The sequence below is a fragment of the Accipiter gentilis genome, chromosome 34 (genome assembly GCF_929443795.1).
Source record: "Accipiter gentilis chromosome 34, bAccGen1.1, whole genome shotgun sequence".
Lineage (NCBI taxonomy): Eukaryota > Metazoa > Chordata > Aves > Accipitriformes > Accipitridae > Astur > Astur gentilis.
In genome coordinates, this window is record NC_064913.1 from 183,891 (window position 1) to 206,918 (window position 23,028).

Below are 23,028 nucleotides of genomic sequence, written 5' to 3' on the forward strand. Positions count from 1 at the left end.
CCTTGTTCTTTGATCTCGAAGCTTAGCGCAGTTGCAATCACATGTGGTCAGTTTCAACATTGTTCTCATCTAGCGTACAGGAACATCTCGTCATAAGAGCAAAGAACTGCAAAACTTATGAGTAACTACCTCCACTAGTTAATTGCTTGGCTATACTTTTGTCTATTGTTTCAATCATAGTGTTAGTATAAGATTTCTAATAGTTATTTACCAAATCTCACTTTTACAGTCACCTAGCAGCAAACCAGTTTCCACGGCTGGTACAAAATATTAATATTTGTGTTACAGGAGGAGCCACAATGTTTTGAATGGCTTTATGCTTTGACAGAATAGAAGTCTATACAGACAACAGCCTGGAGATACTCTAAATGTAACACATGCCACATGGGAGAACCCTTTGATATCTAAAAATGTCTTCAGTTAGGTATGTCTTGTATCTGAGAGAAACATAGAACTAAATAAGGCAGTTGGGTTTGTCATTTCATTAGGCTGAAAAAAACACTTTATCTGGATGCTCCTGCAGTGCATTAGTTTCTCAGCAAGAGGCTGTTCTCATTTAAACTAAGAAGCTAGAAGGCCACAGGTGGACACCCTCTTATTGATCGTACCAAAAAAAAAGAGGTCACTGCCCTTAGTTTTTCACCACTATCAGCAGATCCTTACCATCACCTCTCTGCCTCAGGCAAACACCTCATGGACCTGACAGTTCAGCCACTGTAATTAGTTTCAGGTAAAACTGAAGTTAACCTGAGCTGATTCTGCCTGAAGTATGATGTCAGGGTATACTCGTACAAACCAGAGCCGGCAGATTTCTATTAATCAAGCAGTAACGAGCACCAGGGGCTGTTACCTTGCTCATCACAAGAGACCTGTCCAGAGGAGAACCTCTGCCAAAGCCCAGGAATGGGCACTGTGATCTGTGGCCAGTAGCGAGGCCACCCTCTGGCTTTGGATCTTTAATTGCCTCCTGCAGGCTTCTCCTTTTCATTCAGCCTTGTGTGGTGCAGTTTAACAGGAGACTCAAGCTTTTGTGGAAAAAAAAAATTCCAACAGCAGCTGCCTACTATGTTCTGCTGGTGGTAGCAGAATACCCTGCAAACTTCGTAATTAATGAAAACAGGACTAACAGAGCTGTAATTATACCTCAAAACCTTGCTGCAGGGGTTCTGGCAACAACTCCCTTTATTCCATGTTCTGGTTAGATGTCTAACTGATGCTTTCTTTTGTTCCTAGCTGTGCTCTAAAACCTTGCTCAGGTCTGCCTATGTTACATGTTGGTCAATACAGTTTTTTAGAACTTCCCAGCAACCTCTGTCAATCAATTCCAACCCAAGAGTCAATGAGCAGAGACTAAGATAAGTAATGCCGCAGAATTCAACAACAGGTTTTGTTGGAAGGGTGTAACGGAAACCAAAGAATAATTTATTGTAGGCAGTCATTAAGTAGTAAAAACAAGTACCAGGCAGCGTTTTTATCGTAATATGTACAGAAAAAATCACTTTTCAGAGAGAAAAAAAGTGCTTACTTTTATAGCTTCATATTCAAATTACCTGCTGTACAGCACAATGTATTTTGACTTAGGCTTCCAGCTGCACTCATAATCTTAGTTTTGAAACTCCAGGTTAATTTTCATTTGTTGTAACGAACTCTTGAACAGAATAGGCATTTGTTCAATGTACTTGACACTTCTGTCTTCCTTTTTTGTTCTTCTTCCTACCTCTAAACACAGTTATTGAGCCTGATGATATATCCTTCCCCACTATCTCCCCAATTACGATGCCTTATAACCTAAAGAACTTGCAATGATTGTTTACTGCGCAAAATCCTTGTTATTAAATAGATTCTCCTTTTTTGTTACAGCTCCTCCTGTCTTTATTGAGTACCTGTCATTCAGAGAGAACTTCAACTATTTTATATCAACCAGGATCCATAACACTCTCAGAAGCGTGGTTATGACCACTTCACGAGTCAGCTGGAACACCGTGAGACAAGACGATCGTACAGCAAGCCACCCCAGAGCTAAGAAAGAATCTAAGCCTCCTGATTTACCAGATCTGGGTTCAGGATTTTTCCAAGTCTAATGAGACAGCTGCTGCTGTTAGGCTTTTCACCCTCTTCTACGCCACAGGCTACGTCTGCTTCTTCGCTTCCTCCAGGAGATGTCATTACCTTGTTTGCGCCGAGGTCAAAGACATCAGCGATGCTCCTGATCTCTCCTCCCTTCTTGTGACACATCACTAGGCTTTCGGTCTGCCTGCAGCCTACCGGGGTTGTTACCGAGTACTAGGAGTACTTCCTAGGCCTTTGTAGGCGCCTGCCCGTCTACGAAGCGCGGGCGCTTCCTGGACTCGGTACCGGAATCCGGACGGAGCCCAGGGCCGCGGGCGGAGCGAGGCCCTTCCCGCCCCGCCGCCGCCGGGGTCTCCGCCCGCGCCGGGCGGGATGCGGGGCGCTCGCAAGCGGCTGTGCTCCGCCCTGATCGTCGCTTACGGCCTCTTCTCCCTGTACGCGGCCTACACCGTCTTCCTCCGGCCCCGCCGCCCGGCCGCCCCCCGCCCGCCGCACCGGGACCGCCGCGGCCCGCGAGGTGAGAGCGGCGGCGGGGCCGCTCCGAGCCGCCCTGCCGCCGGCGGGCGGGCCGGCCTGGCCGCGACCGGCGGTGCAGCTGCGGGGGACGGGGACGGGGACGGCGGCGGGTTCGATGCGGAGCCGGCGCGCTGTGTCAGCTCCCGCCTGCGCCAGAGAGGCCTCGGCGACCGCGGCGTAGGGGAGAGGCGGCGGCGGCGGCGGCGGGTCCCCCCGCTGCCGTCCCCGGTCTGGAAAGGCCGGGCGCCGCGCGTCTTCCCACAGCGGCCCTGCTGGGTACCGCTGCGGCGGGGGGAGGGGGGGGCGGAAGCGGCGCCTGAGGGAGAGCGGGGCCGGGGCCTGGGCCTGGGCCACGCTGGGGACGGCGGCCATTTCCCCAGGGCCTGGCACGGGGCTGCGGGCCGGCGGCGGTCATGCTGCTGGTGGAAATTCTGAGTTCAAGAAAACTCGTCAGTTTTCTAAACTTGTGAGTTCGTTCTTTTGGTGTAAATTGCACTTCTGGGTTTCTTAGATCGTGCCGCCTTGGGAAATGGAGAGTGGAATCCATGGGAAGGGGACGAGAAAAACGAGCTGCTTGCTTCTCAGCAGAGATATGAAGCTAATCTTAAGATGATACAAAATGCAAGATCTCACCTAGAACAAACCAGTCTTAGGGTACAGATTTGGGGCAAAGCAGCAATTGGTAAGCAGATACAATCAATGTCTGTTAATCACTTAACCTTCCAGATGTAGCACTTTTCTCTGCTTTTTAATGACTAAAATTTATGTACATGATTAAATACGGATATCTGTACGTGAAGAGCATTAAGTAAACGGTAGCTGTTACTTAAATTTATGCTAATACCAATATAAGAGTGGTTAGACTCCTGTTCCTTTGAGTTAGTTCTTTTCAAGGCTGGTTTTTCGCATCTGTCAAAGAAAATGGCTCAAATGGCAGGGAAACATAGTTACTTTTTTTAATCCAGTCTAGCTTAGAATACAACACAAGGGCAGGCCTTTTATTTAGCTAAACCGGAATATTTATTTTTGTCACACTTGCACTTTGTGAAACAAAGCATCTGTGAAACAAAGCATCGCACAATGAGAAATAAGGCATTTTCTCTACTGCAGTACTGCTGCCACTGATGAAATTGGAAATTCTTCTGTTGTAGAAGACACCGCGTTTCCTCTCTACATAAACTGGAGGCCAAGGTCCTCTCAAGCTCTTTAACTACTGCTGAAGACATATCATTGTTCTTATTTTAGCCTTTTTGAAAATGTAAAATTTCCAGCTTCAGTTGAACTTCCACATAGCATTGTAGAACATGTTGGTATATTACATAATGATGCATTCCATCACAAAAATTCGTTGTGTTTCACAGAAGCTTAAGAGAACTATGCATGTCCTTAAAATGCTGATTAATATTTACTCAGTTTTAAGTGGTATGTGTACCGGAAAGAGATGCTAACAGAAGCGGTAGTGTGGTATATATCTTCATCTACTGATATTTTGACAACCAAAGAATCTTTTTAAATGCCCCGATGTGTGAAAAATTAATCTTAACTAATTTGAAGTCATACAGAATTTGGGAAGCAATGTCCATTTTATATAAGAAGCTCTGACATTTTTTCCCCAAGTTCTTATGTTGTTAACGCTTTTTCATTTCCCAGAAATACTTTACTTTTATTTGCTAGGATTGTAGAGTAGATGAGATCTGTGCATTCAAATTCTCCATCGTATCTTCATTTATGTAGGTCTTTACCTTTGGCAACATATTTTTGGAGGGCGCCTTGAGCCAGCTGATGTGACTGCACAGTGGAGAGAAGGAAGCCAAAAAGCAGGAAAAACATGTTTCAGGTACTAGCTGCATGATGTTGACTTCAGTTGTGTTAACTTTTAACAAAGGATGAATTGGAAAGTTAAAGAACATGATTGCACGGTGCATTATTTTGTCTATCTCAAAGTTGTAGTTATTTTAATATCAGTTGCAAACACTTTAATTTTGGCATGTTTTGATAATGTCGTGGTTTAGCCACAGCCAGCAACTAAGCACCACACAGCTGCTCACTCACTCCCCCCCCACCCAGTGGGATGGGGGAGAAAATCGGGAAAAGAAGTAAAACTCGTGGGTTGAGATAAGAAAGGTTTAATAGAACAGAAAAGGAGAAACTAATAATGATAACACTAATAAAATGACAACAGTAATAATAAAAGGATTGGAATGTACAAATGATGGGCAGTGCAATTGCTCACCACCTGCTGATCGACACCCAGCTAGTCCCAGAGCAGCGATTTCATGCCCCCACTCCCCAGTTCCTATAGGAGATGGGACGTCACACGGTATGGAATACCCTGTTAGCCAGTTTGGGTCAGCTGCCCTGGCTGTGTCCCGTGCCAACTTCCCGTGCTCCCCCAGCCCTCCCGCTGGCTGGGCATGAGAAGCTGAAAAATCCTTGACTTTAGACTAAACACTACTTAGCAACAACTGAAAACATCAGTGTTATCAACATTCTTCACATACTGAACTCAAAAGGTAGCACTGTACCAGCTACTAGGAAGACAATTAACTCTATCCCAGCTGAAACTAGGACAATATCTGTGGAATATGGAAACAACTTCTTATTCAAAATTAACAGAAAGAATGGTTACTTTTGTTTATGTAAAGACATACTTGCAAATTCTAGCCCTAACATGTCACTATTAAAAAATAGAAAACTAGGGAACAATTTCATCTGCTGTTTTATGAAGATGTGTTTATTTGAAAGAAATGCGGAAAGACTTACCAATGCTGAGAGGGAGGGCAGCCAAGAGACCTCAGGAGCGGGAGAAATACAACCCTGAGAAAAGTCTAATAACTGGGATTTGGGGCTTGTAATTGACTGAAGGAAGCATGGAGTTGAGGCAAGTATCTGTCTCCTGCTAATTGGTTTCTGTTGTACTCGGGGGGGAAAAGGAACTTCACTCATTCATTCATAAATAGGCTTGTATCAAAACCATAATTTGTTTCTATTTATAACAAAAACAATCTGTGAGACCTAGCATCTGGTTAACTAATTGATTTGCTAAGCAAAATTTTATATGTAAAAGAAGATTACACTTGAGGCATTATTTGCTTTAAAAATGGATTTTGATCTGTGATCATGCATGTTTTAAGATGACTGTCAAATGTTTTATATTATTTTATATTACTTATATTATTTAGTGAATGATCTAGAACTTTTCTCCAAGGTCCTATTTAATACTGTTTTTAAGGTTTTCTGTAAAGATACAGTGAAAGCTGAAGGATTTTTCATCTATTTGGCCAGTTTGCCAGTCTGCAGTAGTAGCTCTCCTACAACATTTAGTCACTTGAACCAGTACCCATCTGTTAAAGTTTTCTTTTAAAGCATAAGTGACACACGCTTAAGTGAATTTAACTTCCGAAAAATGTGTTGCTTCAGAAAGGTGTTTTTCCTCACACAATAAGATGGGGTTCTAGTTGAAATTTGCAGATAATGTTTGAAGTAAATATGTGATTGTGAATTGAAAGGGTTTTTTTAAGTGCTCACTAAAGTTTTTTATCACTTTGAATTGTTTATCAATTGGTGGCTGTGCACATGGTACAGGCCATAGAATCTTTTCAGTAACACCTACATCACATGCATAAGTGATTAAAAAATGTTTTCTAGAAAGATGTGTAGACTTGATTTAAACATAGCAGTTATTAAAGAGTCTGTCTTACATCTAAGAAAATAGATTAAATAACATACTCTTTAAAAAAATAGCTGTATTCCTTGTCTGCAAATATAACCTGATCCTACAAAATTAGGGAATCAACTATGAATGATGCTGCTGCATCTTGGTAGTGTCCTTGACAGAGCAATAGAGCTTACCATTCACAAATTTGGAGAAAGGATAAAATACTTTCTTTGAATGGGGACCAGTGCCTGCAGCGTTATCTTGGTGGGAAGAGACTTAGTTGTTTCCAGAATTAAAATCTCAGAAGCTATAGAATCAATGACACTCTACCAGACAGATTGTCTTCTTGGTATGGACAAAAGGATTTTTTTCAAGCCCTTGCTTTTCATGTTTATAATATGAAAATAATTTTTGGCACTTAATGAGTCTGTCACTTGACTGATAATGATTATTTTCTCTCTTGTGTGCCTGTTTCACATGAATAATAACCTCACATGGTTCCTTAGGCTATACATCTCTCAAAGAATTCTATGCTAGTATTTAAATATCTTCTCGTTATGTTTAGAGGAACCAGGGATAATAGAGTCTTTATTTTAAACTTGAACTTACATGCTAGATCTTATAAAAATATAAAGTTTTAGTTTGGTAGCAATGTAACAGAGGTTAAAATTTGGCAGGCTAGGAGGAACCTGTTGTGCAAAATACAGAAAATATGCAAATATAACTTATTTTAATGATTCTGAAATTAAATAGCTGAAGTTCTACTTTTCACTCAAATTGGAAATGTTATTTTGTATTTTTTTTGTGAGGAAGAATTAGTACATGATTTTGGCTGCTCGCTGGTTATAAGATTTTCCAGACTTGTTGACTTCTTTATTGCCAGGCTGAGGTAAATTATCTCCATTTGATTACTAGATGAGGCTAGAGGGAACTAGCTGAGGTGACATATTTGGACAATATGTGCTGCTGTGCAGTTTTTTGTGTAAGTCTAATGACTGTTAAAATGTAGAGCTCTCATGAATGTTTTTAAACAATACCAAATCCAAAGACACAAAAATGCCAAAATATCACTTGAACACAGTTGCATGAGTAAGCCCATTTTGTATATTTGTGATGGAGAATACACATATTTATCATAGATTTTGATGACTTCAAGCTTTTACCAAAGAAGTTGCCTAAAGAATACTGTAAGTATCAGCTTCCGCATGAAATGCGGGGACATTTATTTAAAAATGCAAGTGGAGAAGGAACTACATAGCTGTGGATTTTAGTGACTCATTGTCTTAGCACTTGCCTTGGCCCAAAGCAATTCACATCCTTCTTTCCTGTCATCTAGGGGGATGTTGTAGAGTAGGGAGTGCCAAACTTCTTATCTCTTACCTTTAAGTAAGAGCATTCCTAAATTTCTGTTCCACTGAGTCACACCCTCTCTGTTTTATAAACATTCAATGTTGCCTTCCCTCAGCCCCTGTTAACCCCAGTTGTTCAGCAGTTCTTAAGTCCATTCTCCTGCCCTCGTTATGCAAATTGCAACCATCCTGGTTCATGGTGGAATGACTGCATTTTGGTAAAAAAAGGTAACCAGCAAAGCTTTCTTTACCTGCCAGAAGATTCTGCCAACAATAACTTGTGGCAATTTAGTTTCCTTAATAGCCTTTGGTGAAGCTTTTTGAAAATCCAAATACACTTATGTCTGCTGGTTCCCATTTATCTGTATTCTTATTGACAACTCATAGATCTCCATCAGATTAGTGAGACAGGACTACTCATTTCCAGCAGTGTTTATCCATGTATGTGATCAGTGATCTCACCTTTTGATAAGATCCAGTGATGTTACTATTTAGTACAGACTCTTCCAGAGAGGAGATTCATACTGAGTCTGCTCCAGAGTCCCCTCAAGTTGTTTTTGTAGATGGGAGTGACACTGGCAGAGCCCTTCTCACCAGGCATAGTGTCTCTTCATAATGACAGCTGCACACCTTTGCCAGCAGTTCTGCAATTTCGTGTTTGTGTTCCTTCAGAACTCTCAAGTGAATGCCATCCAGGTCCAAATCCTCCATTCGATATAATACTTGTGGTCTTTTACCTTTATTTCTTGCTGAAGAGAGTGAGTTAAGTGTGGGAATCTTTTCTGCTATGGCTTTGCCATCCCATTTTAAACCCTTTTTAAACTGTTGTCCCTCCAGTTCTGTAGTTGTCTTTTTAGCATATTTTTTATATATTTCGGTTTTCATATATTTAAAGAACCTTTACCTGTCAACCAGAACATCCTTTTACAAGGTACTTTTCAAATTGCTTTTAGCCTTAATTTTCTGTTTGCATTTCATAAGTAGTATTTTATGAGCTTTGGTGTCCTCCTTGTTTGGGCAAGCTTTTCATTGTTTTCAATGCTGACCATGCTGTTTGACAGCCTCCTTAACTTTTCTATTAAGCCATACAGGTTTTGGGGGGCCTGTGTTTCCTTTTTTGGTTTGAGGCACACAGCATGCCTGGGCTTCGCCTACAGTGTTTTTGAACAGCCTACAAGCTCCTTGCAAGCTTCTTGTTACTTCTTTTCGAGTTCTTTTCTTGGTTTTCTCATATTTAAGTAATTGCTTTATTGCACACGGAGTATCTCTATGTTGGGTGTATTTGGTATGTTCTCTCCTGCTGCACTGTTAAACTTCATCATACTGCCATTACAGAATGGCTGTCTGACTAACACCTTTGGAACTAGGTCTGGAAGACCCAGTCTGGAATAGCATCTTTTCATATGGGTTCAAAGACTAGTAAGGAAAAACAGGGACTTCATAGGAAGCAAGTCATTTATTGAGTCCAAAAAATGTAATCTCCCCATACTGTCCTTGATCTAGCCTTCATGTGAGTAGTGAAAATCTCTTAGTACTACTGCCTTTATTTTGCAGCGTTTCCTAGTCCCGATTGTGTTCTGACTGGAGTTAATAGTACAACCTTAGCCTTATGTTTTTATTATTTAGGTATGGGGTTTCAATAGTGTTTCTTTTTTCCCCACTGTAATTTTATGCTGTTAAACGTATTCTTTTCCTCCACACACGTCATTGCTTCCCCACTTGTACATCCTGTTACTGTAAAGTTGGTAGCCTCGGGACATTCTGTCCATAGATAAAACCCTTTTCCCCCAGGTCTTTTTTTACAAGGTGATCACTGGATCGACTACGTATCCTATTCACTATTTTAGGCATTCTGATGCTCAAGGTGTTTTCTTATGATTCCCAGTGAATATTTTCTCATTGTTTGTTAAACTAACTTTGGATTTAAGTCTTGACCTGACTTACATTTAATCTATTAGAAATCTTGATTCCAGTCGTGAGTCTCATGAATTTTGGCTCCAAAATATGCCACTCCCATGGCAGCAGCATGTCAGCTTAACTCAGGTTTAGAATATGCTTGCCTAAGGACAGTATGCTTCAGATAACCTCACTGGAGTAGTTTCTTACAGCTTTTGCTGTGAATTTTCTTTTCCTCACGAAGCACACTTGAACTGAAACTAGCTGTCAATCTCAGCACTTCTTGAGTTAAAACTCATGGTCATTCTAAATTAAGTTTTGGTTGTAGCTGAAAAACTGTAGTAATGCAGTAGACCAAGAAAACATAACACTTCATTGACTCTTGGGGAAAAAAACCCCATTGCTAGTTTTTTTTTCCCCTCCACTTTTTCCCAAGCTGTGTAATGGCTAATCCTTTGAGTTCAGTCAATAGTCTGTTAACACAGCAGTTAACTGAAGAGCAGCAGGAGCTGGCAAACTGGTTTGCTTTATTGCGGTTCATAAGTGGCTGTTCTCAGATACTTGTAGATGATCAGTGATTTAATGATTTTGCTACATGATTGAAATTCCTCTGTTAAATACATTGTGCAAGATCTAGAAATGCAATTTTCTACCTGAAATGTTTGTGCTTGCTAGCTTATATCAGAGCCTTAAGTTTGATCTGGGTCACAAAAGCAACATAAGTTTACATTTAGACAGGTACTTCTTGTGTTATAGATTCTACTCAGTATCCAATGGCACAGTGGTTTTTTGGTCTAACCTTAACTTAACCAAAATTACAGAGAAAAGTAGTATGCCACACCAGCTAACTGTCCCTCATAATGATATCTGTCTTAGTATATACTCTTACAGGTTTTTGGGAGGGCCTCTCTCTTGTTCTAATACAGTATTCATTGGTTATTACTGGAAATAAGAAAAGTTTTGCCTTTAGTGAACATCAAAGTATTTCCTTTTTTCAAAGTTGATTGATTTACCCACATTTTCGTGTTTGAATATGATAATAGTTCGGATTTACTGACAAAATACTTTATTTTCATTTAAGCCTAAATCTCCTTTTTCTTGAGTAAAGATGAAGGCAGCTTGTTTCCTGTGTTAAGCTGTAGATACTAACGACAGAAATGGTTACAGTTGCACAGTTACTTTGCAGTATATTGCGTTTACTTTAATGAATTAAAAAAGAAAAATCTCTGGAGTACAGACTGTGTAGGAGGGATGTTTAGAGGATTACGGTCAGTGATTTGTCTTAAGGGTGCTTACTGTTTGTATTTTGGTTTTCACAGTTTCATCACTGGTCCATCTGTAGTTCCTGGCTACTTCTCAGTTGAGGCTGAAAATGTTGTGCTAGTTCTGAATGGAAGAGAAAAAGCAAAGATCACTTATGCCACTCATTGGTTGCATTACGCACAAACATTAATTCAGACTCACAAAATACAGCACGTAGCAGTTGTGCTGCTTGGAAATGAGCAGTGCAACAACGAATGGATTCAACCATACCTGAAAAGAAATGGAGGATTTGTAAATCTACTCTTTGTTACATACGACTATGCATTGGTAAATGAAGAAGATATTTTCCAGTGGCCTCTAGGAGTTGCTACGTAAGTGCTATAGACATAAATTACAATTGAAACTTAATTGTTATGCATGAGGTATAGAAAATATGTCTGAATGTTACTGCTGATAGCCAAAACGATTATAGTAAGTAAATTGTAGAACGTGATCCTATTAATGATTTTCTAAATCAAGCGTTGGAATCTTTGGAAATTGCATTTAGGAATAAAAATTATGACAGGGAAAGAATGCTAGGATTAAGGTAGCTTTAAAAAAAAAATGAACCTGTGTCTGGTGGGGTTTTCTGTTTTGTTTATTTTTTCTTCAGTAGATTTGCTCTTGAGATTTATCATAAATGCTGATGTAATATGTATGAGTAACATGGGGATTTAAAAGATAATTATGTAATTAAGTTCCAAGTACTGCTTGTTTAGGAAAGGAAAGGGATGGTACTGGTGGTACTTTTTTAACCACTGTTATGGCTCTCAAAAGGAAATAGTGTGCCTCCCATTTGGAATTAGTATGTTCCAGTATCACAGTAATGTAAGCTGGCTTAACTACTTACTCACAAAAACATTTTTGTTATACTTACTGCTGAAACTATTTATATGGAGTAGATAAAGGTTTGGTTCAGTTAGATGCATTTTTACTCCTTGTTAACAGAGTTAATAGTGTTTTAGCTACTTATCATGGTAATATAAGATGTAAAGAATACAGGAGTATTTTCATATCTTGTGTTGAATTTTAATTCAGTATTGTATTGAGCCAGTTGGCAAACTGTATGGAGTTTTTATACATAGCTTGAACTTGCTCACAGTGTCACTGAAATGCACTAAATTTGGATTCTTGATGATGTCAGAGAATCGATGGCATTGCAGGTTCCTAAGCAAAAAGAAGTTGAGTTTTGAGGTGCAAAGATTAAGGCAACAAATAACAGAAAGCAACAACAGTTACAACAGTAAACTGGGGTACAAAGCTGTGTGAGGAAAGATAGATCAGTTATCAGAATGGGGCTTTGCAGCCCTTGCATGCCAGTGGTTTTAAAAATTGTGGTTAAAGGTATGCAAACGCACCAGATTTTTCAAGTGAAGAGGGAGAACAAAGATTTAGAATCCTGCAAAAATATTTGGCATGAAGAAAAAATGGTTTTCTGAAAGTAAGTGAGTTAACATTCATCATGCAGGAGAATAATGAGGAAAGGACTGTTCCATCAAAATTTGGGAAGGTGAAGAAATTGAATATATCTTCAGAACCATAATGGCAATGAAGAAATCACTGTGAAATAGAGACTACCTTTGAAACCAGTGAAGAATTGGGATAGGGGTATAGCTTTTCTTACAAAAAAAGGAACAACAGGGAAGTAGAACAGTGATCCATCAGAAAAATAACATTAGAAGGAATATGTGTCTTAGTTTGAGAATGCAAAGGAGCAGAAACTTTTTTAACATTCATCTGTTCCAGAAAAAAATACTGACTTTATGTAATGAAAAAGTTAACGCTAGCCCTTCAGGTGAAGCAGTGTTTCACTGGCTGTTATGCTGACCAAAATTAGTGATTTAAGATTTGAGGAATCAGTCAAAAAAAGAAAAATGCCTGATGTGTGAAAACATGTCTAAAAGGATGGCATAGAGTTTACATTGGATCCCAGGACCTTGCATTGGTTTTGTTGAGTCCAAAAAGACAAGTTAAATAGCTTGTACGACAAGCTATTTAGTAGCCAAAAGATTACGTTAATGAAGTCCACTCAGATAAAAGTGAGATTTTCCTTTGAGAGGTTACCAGTGGTATTCCCAGTTGATAAGCATGCCCAGAGATTAAGGTAGCTGAACTTAAATTCCATAGTTCCCATTAACCTGCCCATGTCAGTAAAAACTAGTGGTTGCGTCAAGAACAGCTCCTTTTGAAAAAGCATGTTTCTCAAGGACGTTTTGTAACATAGAATCATAGAATCATTTAGGTTGGAAAAGACCTTCAAGATCATCAAGTCCAACCATTAACCATGCCCCCTAAACCATGTCCTGAAGTACCCTGTGCACTCGCTTTTTTAATATCTCGAGGGATGGTGACTCAACCACTTCCCTGGGCAGCCTGTTCCAGTGCTTGATAACCCTTTCAGTGAAGACATTTTTCTTAATATCCAATCTAAACCTCCCCTGGCGCAACTTCAGGATATTTCCTCTTGTCCTATCACTAGTTACTTGATAGAAGAGACCAGTACCCACCTCAGTACAACCCCCCTTCAGGCAGTTGTAGAGAGTGATAAGGTGTCCCCTCAGCCTCCTTTTCTCCAGACTAAACAGCCCCAGTTCCCTCAGCTGCTCCTCATAAGACTTGTGCTCCAGGCCCTCACCAGCTTGGTTGCCCTTCTCTGGACACACTCCAGCACCTCAAGGTCTTTCCTGTAGTGAGGGGCCCAAAACTGAACACAGGACTCGAGGTGCGGCCTCACCAGTGCTGAGTACAGGGGAACAATCACCTCCTTCCTTCTGTTGGCCACACTTATTTCTGGTACAGGCCAGGATGCCGTTGGCCTTCTTGGCCACCTGGGCACACTGCTGGCTCATATTCAGCCGGCTGTCAACCAGCACCCCCAGGTCTTTCTCTGCTGGGCAGCTTTCCAGCCACTCTTCCCCAAGGCTGTAGCGCTGCGTGGGGTTGCTGTGACCGAAGTGCAGGACCCGGCACTTGGCCTTATTGAACTTCAAACGATTGGCCTCAGCCCATCGATCCAGCCTGTCCAGACCTCTTTGTAGAGCCTCCCTACCCTCGAGCAGGTCGACCCTGCCTCCCAACTTGGTGTGGTCTGCAAACTTGCTGAGGGTACACTCAATCCCCTCATCCAAATCATCAATAAAGATATTAAAGAGAACGGGGCCAAACACCGAGCCCTGGGGAACACCACTTGTGACCCACTGCCAAGTGGATTTCGCCCCATTCACCATAACCCTCTGGGCTCGGCCATCCAGCCAGTGTTTCACCCAGTGAAGAGTGCACCCATCCAGGCCACGAGACGCCAGTTTCTCAAGGAGTATGCCATGAGAGACAGTGTCAAAGGCCTTGCTGAAGTCAAGGAAGATAACATCCACAGCCTTTCCCTCATCCACTAGGCAGGTGACGTGGTCATAGAAGGAGATCAGGTTGGTCAAGCAGGACCTGCCTCTCGTAAACCCATGCTGACTGGGCCTGATCCCCTTCTTATCCTGGACTTGCCACGTGAGCGCTCTCAAGACAAACCGTTCCATAATCTTCCCCAGTACTGAGGTCAGGCTGACAGGCCTGTAGTTCCCTGGATTCCCCCCTCCGACCCTTCTTATAAATGGGAGTCACATTGGCAAGCCTCCAGTCCTCTGGGACCTCCCCTGTTGACCAGGAACGCTGATAGATGATAAGAGTGGCTTGGCAAGGACCTCTGCCAGTTCCCTCAGTACTCTTGGATGGATCCCATTGGGTCCCATCGATTTGTGAGTGTCCAGATGGCGTAGTAGGTCCCTAACTATTTCCTCCTGGATTAAGGGGGATATGTTCTGCTGTTCATCCTTACCTTCCAGCTCGAGGGGTGGAGTACCCTGGGGATAACTGGTCTCCCTATTAAAGACTGAGGCAAAGTAGGCATTAAGTACCTTGGCCTTTTCCTCATCTCTGGTTGCTACGTTCCCTTCTGTATCCATTAAAGGAAAGATATTCTCCTTGGGATTCTTTTTACTGTTAACATATTTGTAAAAACATTTTTTGTTGTCCCTTACAATAGTGGCCAGATTTAGTTCTTGCTGAGCTTTTGCCTTTCTAATTTTCTCTCTGTATGATCTAACAAGATCCCTGTACTCCTCCCAAGTTGCCCGCCCTTTCTTCCAGAGATGATAAACTCTCCTTTTTTTCTTGACTCCTAGCAAAAGCTCCCCGTTCAGCCAGGCTGTTCGTTTTCCTCGGCAGTTCGACTTGCAGCACGTGGGAATAGCCTGGTCCTGAGCCATTAAGATTTCTTTCTTAAAGAATGTCCATCCCTCCTGGACCCCTTTGCCGTCTCCCAAGGGACTCTCTCAACCAGTGCCTTGAAGAGGCCAAAGTTTGCCCTCTGGAAGTCCATACTAGTGGTTTTGCTGACCACCTTCCTTGCCTCACCAAGAATTGAAAATTCTATCATTTCATGGTCACTAAGCCCAAGATGGCCTCTGACCATCACACCTCCCACCAGTCCTTCCCTGTTCGTAAACAACAGATCTAGCAGGGCTCCTCCCCTGGTTGGCTCACCCACCAGCTGTGTCAGGAAGTTATCTTCCACACACTCCAGGAACCTCCTAGATTGTTTACTCACTGCTATGTTGTATTTCCAGCAGATGTCTGGAAAGTTGAAGTCCCCCACGAGGACAAGGGCACACGATTCTGAGACTACTGCCAGCCGCTTGTAGAATGATTCATCCATCTCTTCAACCTGGTCGGGTGGTCTATAAAAGACTCCCAGCACAATATCTGTCTTATTGGCTTTCCCTCTCATCCTCACCCATAAGCACTCCACCTTGTCATCAGAATCGTGTAGCTCTGTACAGTCAAAACATTCCCTAACATAGAGAGCCACCCCACCACCTCTTCTACCTTGCCTGTCCCTTCTGAAGAGCGTGTAGCCATCCATTGCAGCACTCCAGTCATGGGAGTGGTCCCACCATGTTTCTGTGATGGCAACTAAGTCATATCTATCCTGCTGCACGATGGCTTCCCGCTCCTCCTGTTTATTGCCCATGGTTCGTGCATTGGCATAGATGCATTTGAGCTGGATTATCGAATCCACCCCTAACATCAGCAGGCTGCCCCCAGGCTCATCTCTGGTGCACCTAGTTTTTTCCCTTACCCCCTTCAAACCTAGTTTAAAGCCCTCTCTATGAGCTCCGCCATCTCATGAGCGAGGATTCTTTTACCTCTTTGAGGTAGCTGGACAACATGCATACATAATAACTCTGATGTCAAAAGAAGACATAAATTTTATGGAAAGTCTCTGAAGAGAGTCATGGGGGCAAAGGGAATAAAGACTAACTTTTAGGACAGGAATTGCGCTGGTTTGTTTGTGGGTCTGTGTTTATAGATGTGGATTGGCAACACAGGTGGTTTTAGTCTTAGAATCTGCTGCAGTAAAGATGAAATGGTGCAAAATGTTTTTTCTTTGACATAAAATACATAGTTGTCTAACATATACACTGTTTTTACAGCTACAGAAATTTTCCTGTTGTAGAACCCAGCTGGTCAATGCTACGTGATCCAAGATCGTACCTATGTAATTTCTTAGGAACAGTTTATAAGAACTCTTCTAGGGAAACCCTAATGGAAGTTCTGAAGCAGGATGGGCTTGACAAACTTTGCTGGATTGCAGCCAGAGAACAGTAAGACTTCGATTTACTTAATGAAAATATTCAGACTTTTTTGCCTGGTTCATTATTACCAATCCTTTCTTGAGTGTTAAAAAATAGTACAAATAAAGGTGACCAGTCATAATTAAAACAGAGAACATTGCTGAGACTCTTTGTATAGGTCTTCATAAGTTAACAGCCTTCGTGTGGCTGTATTTTACATAAAGCATATTTTTAAATACATACAGAAATCTCCTATGTATACTACATATAAAGACCATCTTTTTTTTTTCTTACATACATTTGATTATGGTGGGAGAAGAACTAGTCTTGTACCTTGTGTGTATTAATATCTTAGTAGAAGTAAAAGACAGCTGTGTTTTGTTGTGTTCTGTATAGGAGAGTGGATTTAATCTATATGATATGGCTCTTTTTTATTTCAAGTAGGTAGAACAGATCTTTTGACTTTCAGAAATAGGGTTCTGATTGTATTTCTTAATTTTGCCAAGCAACACCTGTAAAATGTTTGATAGCAGGCACAGCAGTGCTTAGGAAGACCTCAGCTAGCCTGATGAAGAATCTTAGGAGATGGATTGTATCTGTGATATAAACTCCTAACATAGACATTCTGAGGCACTACAGGCAGATGGATTCAGGTTAATGGATTGCTTTACATGCTAACTTTTGAAGAGCAAACCTCTACTGTTTTAATGTACTTGAGGCCCAAAAAAATTCATTTAGAAGTCCATTGAGTGTCTCTCTGTATGTCTATTTCTGAACTGTGCTGTGAAGTAAATTGACATATGCATCATCCAAGTCATGCAGAAGATTTAAAATGGCGTTTCAGTTTGCTTCTTACACTTCTAAGTATTAATAATTTCCTAAAAGGACCATACATAAAAAGTGTTACAGTCTATTTTTAACAGTGACATTTTCAATAAATTTTTAGAAGACACCTGAAGAATAGTTAAGACTAAAAGTAAAAGCCTCTTGATTGTGTGTATAATATAAAATTCTTACATTGGCAGCATTTTTGGTTTTATAAATAATTGGAATTAAAGCATAGATCTGTTTTTAGGTTGCAATGCCTGTGGGAAGAATGTTAATTTTCAATCCCTTTACTTTCCTAGGTGGCAGCCTCAAGAAACAGATGAAAGTTTCAAAAACTATCAAGATGCCTTGCTGCAGAGTGATTTGACATTGTGCCCAGTGGGAATAAATACAGAATGCTATAGAATTTATGAAGCTTGTTCATATGGATCTCTGCCTGTTATAGAAGATGTAATGACATCGGGTGATTGCGGAAATTCATCAGTGTACCACAGTGCTCCATTACAATTATTAAAAACCATGGGGGCTCCATTTATCTTTATTAAGAACTGGAAAGAGCTTCCTGCTGTTCTGGAGAAAGAAAAAAAAATAAGCTTACAAGAAAAGATTCAGAGGAGAAAAAAGCTTATAGAGTGGTATCGAAACTTCAAAGCATGGATGAGACAGAAATTCATTAATACTTTGGAAAATTCATTTTTGCCAAATGCTGAAGGATAAATTGTCCCTTTTGAAAATCTAGAATAGATTGAAAGTCTAATTTCCATTAACCTTCCAAGAGAGCTTTTATACAAAAGAAATCTCACAAGGCAGATGCATTCCTTTTGAAGTCAACAGAATTGTGCTAGCTTGGGCAAGAGCTACGTTTGACCCTTCATCCTTAACAATTTTGAGAGAGGTTGTTGACTTAGCAGGATGGTAGTCTGTAAGGATGACAACAATTTTGTTATCATTTTTACAATTTCCATGTTGGTGTGTGACCTGATAGATATTTTTTCTTTTTTAGGAGAATATCTTTGAGCATGTGAACTTGTTAAAATCTAACATGAGTACAACAGTTGTGTTTGAAGAAAAGAGAAGAATGGAAGCTGTATGGTACAGGGTAATTTATTACATAGACTAAAGAAGAGAAGTATGATTATAGCAAAATCACCAAGTTTAGCACAATCATTAAGATGCATCCTGGTAAGTGTTTTGAAAATGTGAACTATTTATTTGATTGGCATTTCATTTCCAAGAAAGTGGCCATAAGGCTAATGAAACACTGTGTAATAAAAGTTTATATTTCAAGGTGAAAATAGAGAACTCTTTCTTGAAAATATTTCATAGCAATATATTTCCCCTTTAATATCAGATATCAAAATCACTTTCTTTTTGGTCTTGGGACATACCTTTCTGAAGTTCTGCTGCGGGAGTATTCACTACCTGTACTTAGAGCTGCATATTCTGAACACCAGGCCTTAAACATGAATCTGCTCGTAGCTTATCTGATTTCTCAAAATCTGCTGAAACTTGTTAACTCCAAAAGATGGCAGAAGTATAATATTGTGTGTTTATGACACTACCTGTACAACAAACGGTTTCAATGTTTTTTGTTACAAGTAGTCAAAGGGATGTTACTGTTCTTGTACATCAGAAATGAGCGTGTGCTATTATCTTCAGTGTGTGCAGCTGAGCGGTGTTACTGCATACACAACATTGGCATACCAAAGGTGGTGTATTAGCCAGTTTTCTGTCTTTGAACCCATATAGCATGCTGATATTTATTCTCATGCAGGAATTCAAAAGCCAGTGCAGCTGTACTGCTCAGTAATATTCATTTGTGTAACACTACTATCTAGTTCTGGAACATGTCTCATACAAGATCACTTCTGTGTTTTTTTCAGTTTTCTTGGATCCCTTCTGTGTAAAAAACCAAACCAAACCAAAACCCACAAAAATACCCACAAAAACCCAAAACATACAAAACCACTGGGTTTTAGTTTGCTGACAGTGGATGATATTCACAGTGACAGTGGCTGCTATAGATCTGGAATAAGGTATGTTTCAGAATACCTGGATTTTTAGGAGCTGGCATTCCATATGCTTTGTAGATACTCTAAGAAGACAAATAATCTAAATCCAAATAATCTGAATTGTATGTCTAACATGAAATTCCTGTGACTATCATCCACCCATTTTATCTGAAGCATCATGCAGTTGCAGTACAATGCAAATGTACTCCATTCAGCTGAGACTGGAAGTACAGCTGTCACAACTGAGCATTGAGTTGAGCCCTGCTTAGAGGTAGACCTTATTAGACCAAATTTACAATAAATTTCCATACTGAGGATCTGAGGTAGCCTTCTGTACAGTAGTACACAGCACTTAGAGGGTTAGAGGAAGCTTGAGTATCTGCAGTAGTGTAGTGTCGCTGCTGTCGTTTTCCTCTAGTACAATCTTTCTTTCTACACAAGCTAAAAACTATGGAGCAATAATCTAGAGCGGTGTTTTTCAACCTGTAGTCAGTGGATCCCTTGGCACTCCTGCAGGATTTCAAGGAACTGCAACAAACAGCTGAAAGAAGTCTTTACCAGTCAGCCTAGATTCTTATAAAAGAGGCTGCAGCTCCTAAAAAATTCTAACGGAATGCAAGTCAAAGTCTGAAAAACAGTTCAGTGTGTTACTTTGTCATCAGTAGAAGAAATATGCTGCTATTCATGTGTTCATTTCTAAGTAAACGTCTGAGTTTATTTCCAAACTCATGTGGCAATTATATCTTAAGGGAGGCCAAGACATGCACCAATGTTTTATCAGAATTTCACATCACAGCTGCTTGCCTGCTCTTGGAGTTCAAAGGGAAGTAATTCACATTTTATCTATATTTAACCAATTCTTGACACTTTAAATTCATCTGCTTCAGTCCAATAGTAATTGGCGCTAGAAGTTTTTTGTTGTGTTCTATTTCCAGCACTAATGGAGCAAAGAGAGCAAAACATCTTGAAGCCAAGGAAGGGTTCCTGACACATTAGGCAGGTTGCCAGTATTTTAATTATTTCCTTATTCCACTGTCCAGCTTGTGGGAGAGATTGTAGTTCTTTGGTTTTTAATTCCTAATCTTTTCTCATTTGGAAAAATTGTCAACTCCATGCCCTATTTTGATCCAGAGATAAGCAAGACAACAAAAGGAACCTTGGCAAAAAAAGGATGAGACTGAGGGAAGAAAGACAGTGAGGGTTGCAAGATACCAGAGAGGAAGTCTTATCAGTGGTGGAGGAAACTGGTTTCAAAGAAAGGAAGCAGTTAAGTCACTGGTGAAAAAGGTAGTTTATCCCCTGCATGATATGTCCAGGTGGGAGTGGATAGTATCTACCATCAGTGAGAAGTTGAAGAATCAATTCAGTTGTTTAATACTGAGAGAAGAATGCATGCTCTGCTTTTGCAGCTAGCCCTCTGTTTTGAGACTGGGATGGTGAAGTACGGCTTTCTAGAGCACAAAGAAGGACTTGAGGCGTCTTAAAACTGCACATGCTGTCTCCATTGGAGAGCGGGTTCTGCACAGAACCAAACCTGTCTTGAGTCAAGAATGTCAATTGTAACATCTAATGTTCTACAGATTGCTGATTATGCAGTATTTTGCACCATACTTAGATTTGTAAGTGGAATATATAAATCTACCAGTTTCATTATCAGTTATATTTATTTCCTGCTGATGAAGGCTTCACAAATTAAGCTGGATTGCCTTGCCATAAGAAGAAACAGATCTAGCTTCTCACAATTTAGTGTAACTCTGTCTCCCACATAATTCTGAACCCTTTATGAGTGGCTGTGAACACATGGTGTAAACTGTTTAAAAGATCGGCTTCTAGAGAGCAGCACGTTCCCAAAGAAATGTAACCAGTCTTTGTAACTGTTGGTAATCCTGTAGATAAGGAAGTGGCTTGCAAAGGATCTGGCTGCCCATTGCTTACCATTCTTGGACATTTAAGTTGTGATAGTGTATTTCAATAGTTAGGTTTTCCAGTATTTTTAGATAGTGTCTTTCGGTGACTGAAAGTTATACAAGGAGTGATACAACTAAGTTTTGTAGAAGCCTTTCTCACAGCAGTTACTAAGTATGAATTAGGATCACTATGTGCTGGAATCACCAATTTCTCTCTTGGTTTATTGCCCTCACCAAAACACTTGAAAAACCACAGAAATAAAATCCCGTTACTTCTTGGCAAACCTTGCATGTTCATAATAACGTCTAAGAGCTGGTCAAACTCATTAGCAGCTTCCATGCTATAGAGTCCTAAAATATTTCCAGGAATTCTTCCTACTGGGATAGGAGAAATGAATGATGGTTGAACAAGATCATGCTTATTTTCGCATGTTCGTAAAGACTGATGTTGGGAGAGAGAAAAATATTTCAAATGCAATTTCAGCTATGCCCTTAGAAACTGTTGCTTCCAAGAAAATTGCTACCATAAGGCATGTTGGGACTGCCATTTTCCAGTAGTTAAGAAGGATTTTAATGTTTAGGTAGTACTGTGAATCCTACACAAAGGGTTTGATGAATCAGCTAAAAAAAAAAGCTGACCTGATGAAAATGTGCATGAAAGGATGATGTACAGTTTACATTGGATGCCAGGACTTTGTGTTGGTTTGGGTTTTTTTTTTGCATTCTGAGTCCACAAAGGTAAGTAAATAGTTTGCACAATAAGCCCTTCTGGGATCAGTCCAAAGTGATGCTGTAAAAAACATGCTGTGCAGTAAAAGTGGCCGTGGCTCTAAAGTCTTCTCATCCTAGCAGCTTATGCAGTCACAAAGAATTGCATAGATTTCTTACTAATCACCCATCCATAAATCATGAGTGATAATCCTCTTGATAAAGAAACAGCTTGCAAAAGGTCACATTACCAATTGACTTAAAGTCTTTGCATGGGTCAAATTTCAGGATTTCTTCAGTGTCTCCTGAACAAGAAAAAACAATAAATGGGTACGTATTTTTATATTGTAAGTATAAATTCTTTTCACATCTTTATTACTAATATGAGCACGGAGGATGGCTTTGAAATCTCTCCATGTGACTCTAGTCATAAAGGAACATAAAAGCTGAAAAGGCAGTACAGGTGAAATCCAAGGGCCAAGAGGAATGCTAATGAGAAAAAGATGGATGCCTGCATACATTTTTGATGTATTTAATTCAAAGCATTTAAGAGAAAATGCTTCTGAGAACTGGAGCTACACAGCAGTAAAATGGTGAGGCAAAGAGTTTCAGAACAGTCTCTGTAACGTTAGTCCCCTAGGGTCTAGAGTTTGAGCGTGGCTAGTATTTTAAGTGTCTCTGATTCAAGATGCCATAAAGAGGCCTCAGTCTTCAGAGAAAGCCTCTACACATTTTGAAAATCGTGAACCTTTTAAGATTTCTCTAGTTCAGTACCCAAAAGCCACTGTCCAGTTTTGAGAGGCTGGCCACACAGCCAGGTATTTGTACAGTAACATCTCATACCTCCTAATTATGTTGAGTGCACTGGTAGCACATGCATTGCTATTCCCAAGTTCTCCGAACACTCTTGGGACCTGAGTGCAACTCAGTGAATACTGCTATACCAGAATACAAGATGTTCCTGATCCATAGTCTCACAACACAGATGTGGTTTGTCAAGCATGCCATGAAATAACATGACTCATTCTGTCGGCCAGTCTTACACCAACTTAATCATAGAAGGGTGGTTTAGGTAAATATCCTCAAATCGCTTCCTAGTTGGTATTCTGCACAGTCCCATCTGACAGTGCAAAATTTCTGGTTTTCAGGTGGCAGCAT

The 23,028-nt window shown here is 40.5% G+C and overlaps 1 protein-coding gene across 5 annotated transcripts; it reads left to right on the top strand.

The window, feature by feature from the left end:
• Positions 1 to 2,314: 2,314 nt before the first annotated feature.
• Positions 2,315 to 19,118, top strand: RXYLT1 (ribitol xylosyltransferase 1). Of its 5 annotated transcripts, none has more exons than XR_007504641.1 (7): positions 2,315 to 2,587; positions 3,098 to 3,268; positions 4,321 to 4,423; positions 10,809 to 11,123; positions 16,275 to 16,445; positions 17,543 to 18,165; positions 18,247 to 18,328. XR_007504641.1 is itself a non-coding variant. In XM_049792252.1 (7 exons), exons 1-7 carry the CDS (start codon positions 2,443 to 2,445, stop codon positions 18,361 to 18,363), a joined length of 1,173 nt encoding a protein of 390 aa, XP_049648209.1. In that variant the 5' UTR covers positions 2,315 to 2,442; the 3' UTR covers positions 18,364 to 19,118. The 5 variants fall into 5 exon arrangements, 4 of the variants coding, with proteins under 4 accessions (XP_049648209.1, XP_049648210.1, XP_049648208.1 ...); XM_049792252.1 differs by having other exon boundaries at positions 17,543 to 17,693; positions 18,247 to 19,118; XM_049792253.1 differs by having other exon boundaries at positions 17,543 to 17,706; positions 18,247 to 18,361.
• The last annotated feature ends 3,910 nt before the right edge of the window (positions 19,119 to 23,028 follow it).

Coding starts and splice junctions, on each gene's coding strand:
- RXYLT1 (XM_049792251.1), top strand. CDS start 2,443: ATGCGGGGCGCTCGCAAGCGGCTGTGCTCCGCCCTGATCGTCGCTTAC. Junction 2,588..3,097: donor GGACCGCCGCGGCCCGCGAG/GTGAGAGCGGCG, acceptor TGGGTTTCTTAG/ATCGTGCCGCCTTGGGAAAT. Junction 16,446..17,542: donor TGGATTGCAGCCAGAGAACA/GTAAGACTTCGA, acceptor TTACTTTCCTAG/GTGGCAGCCTCAAGAAACAG.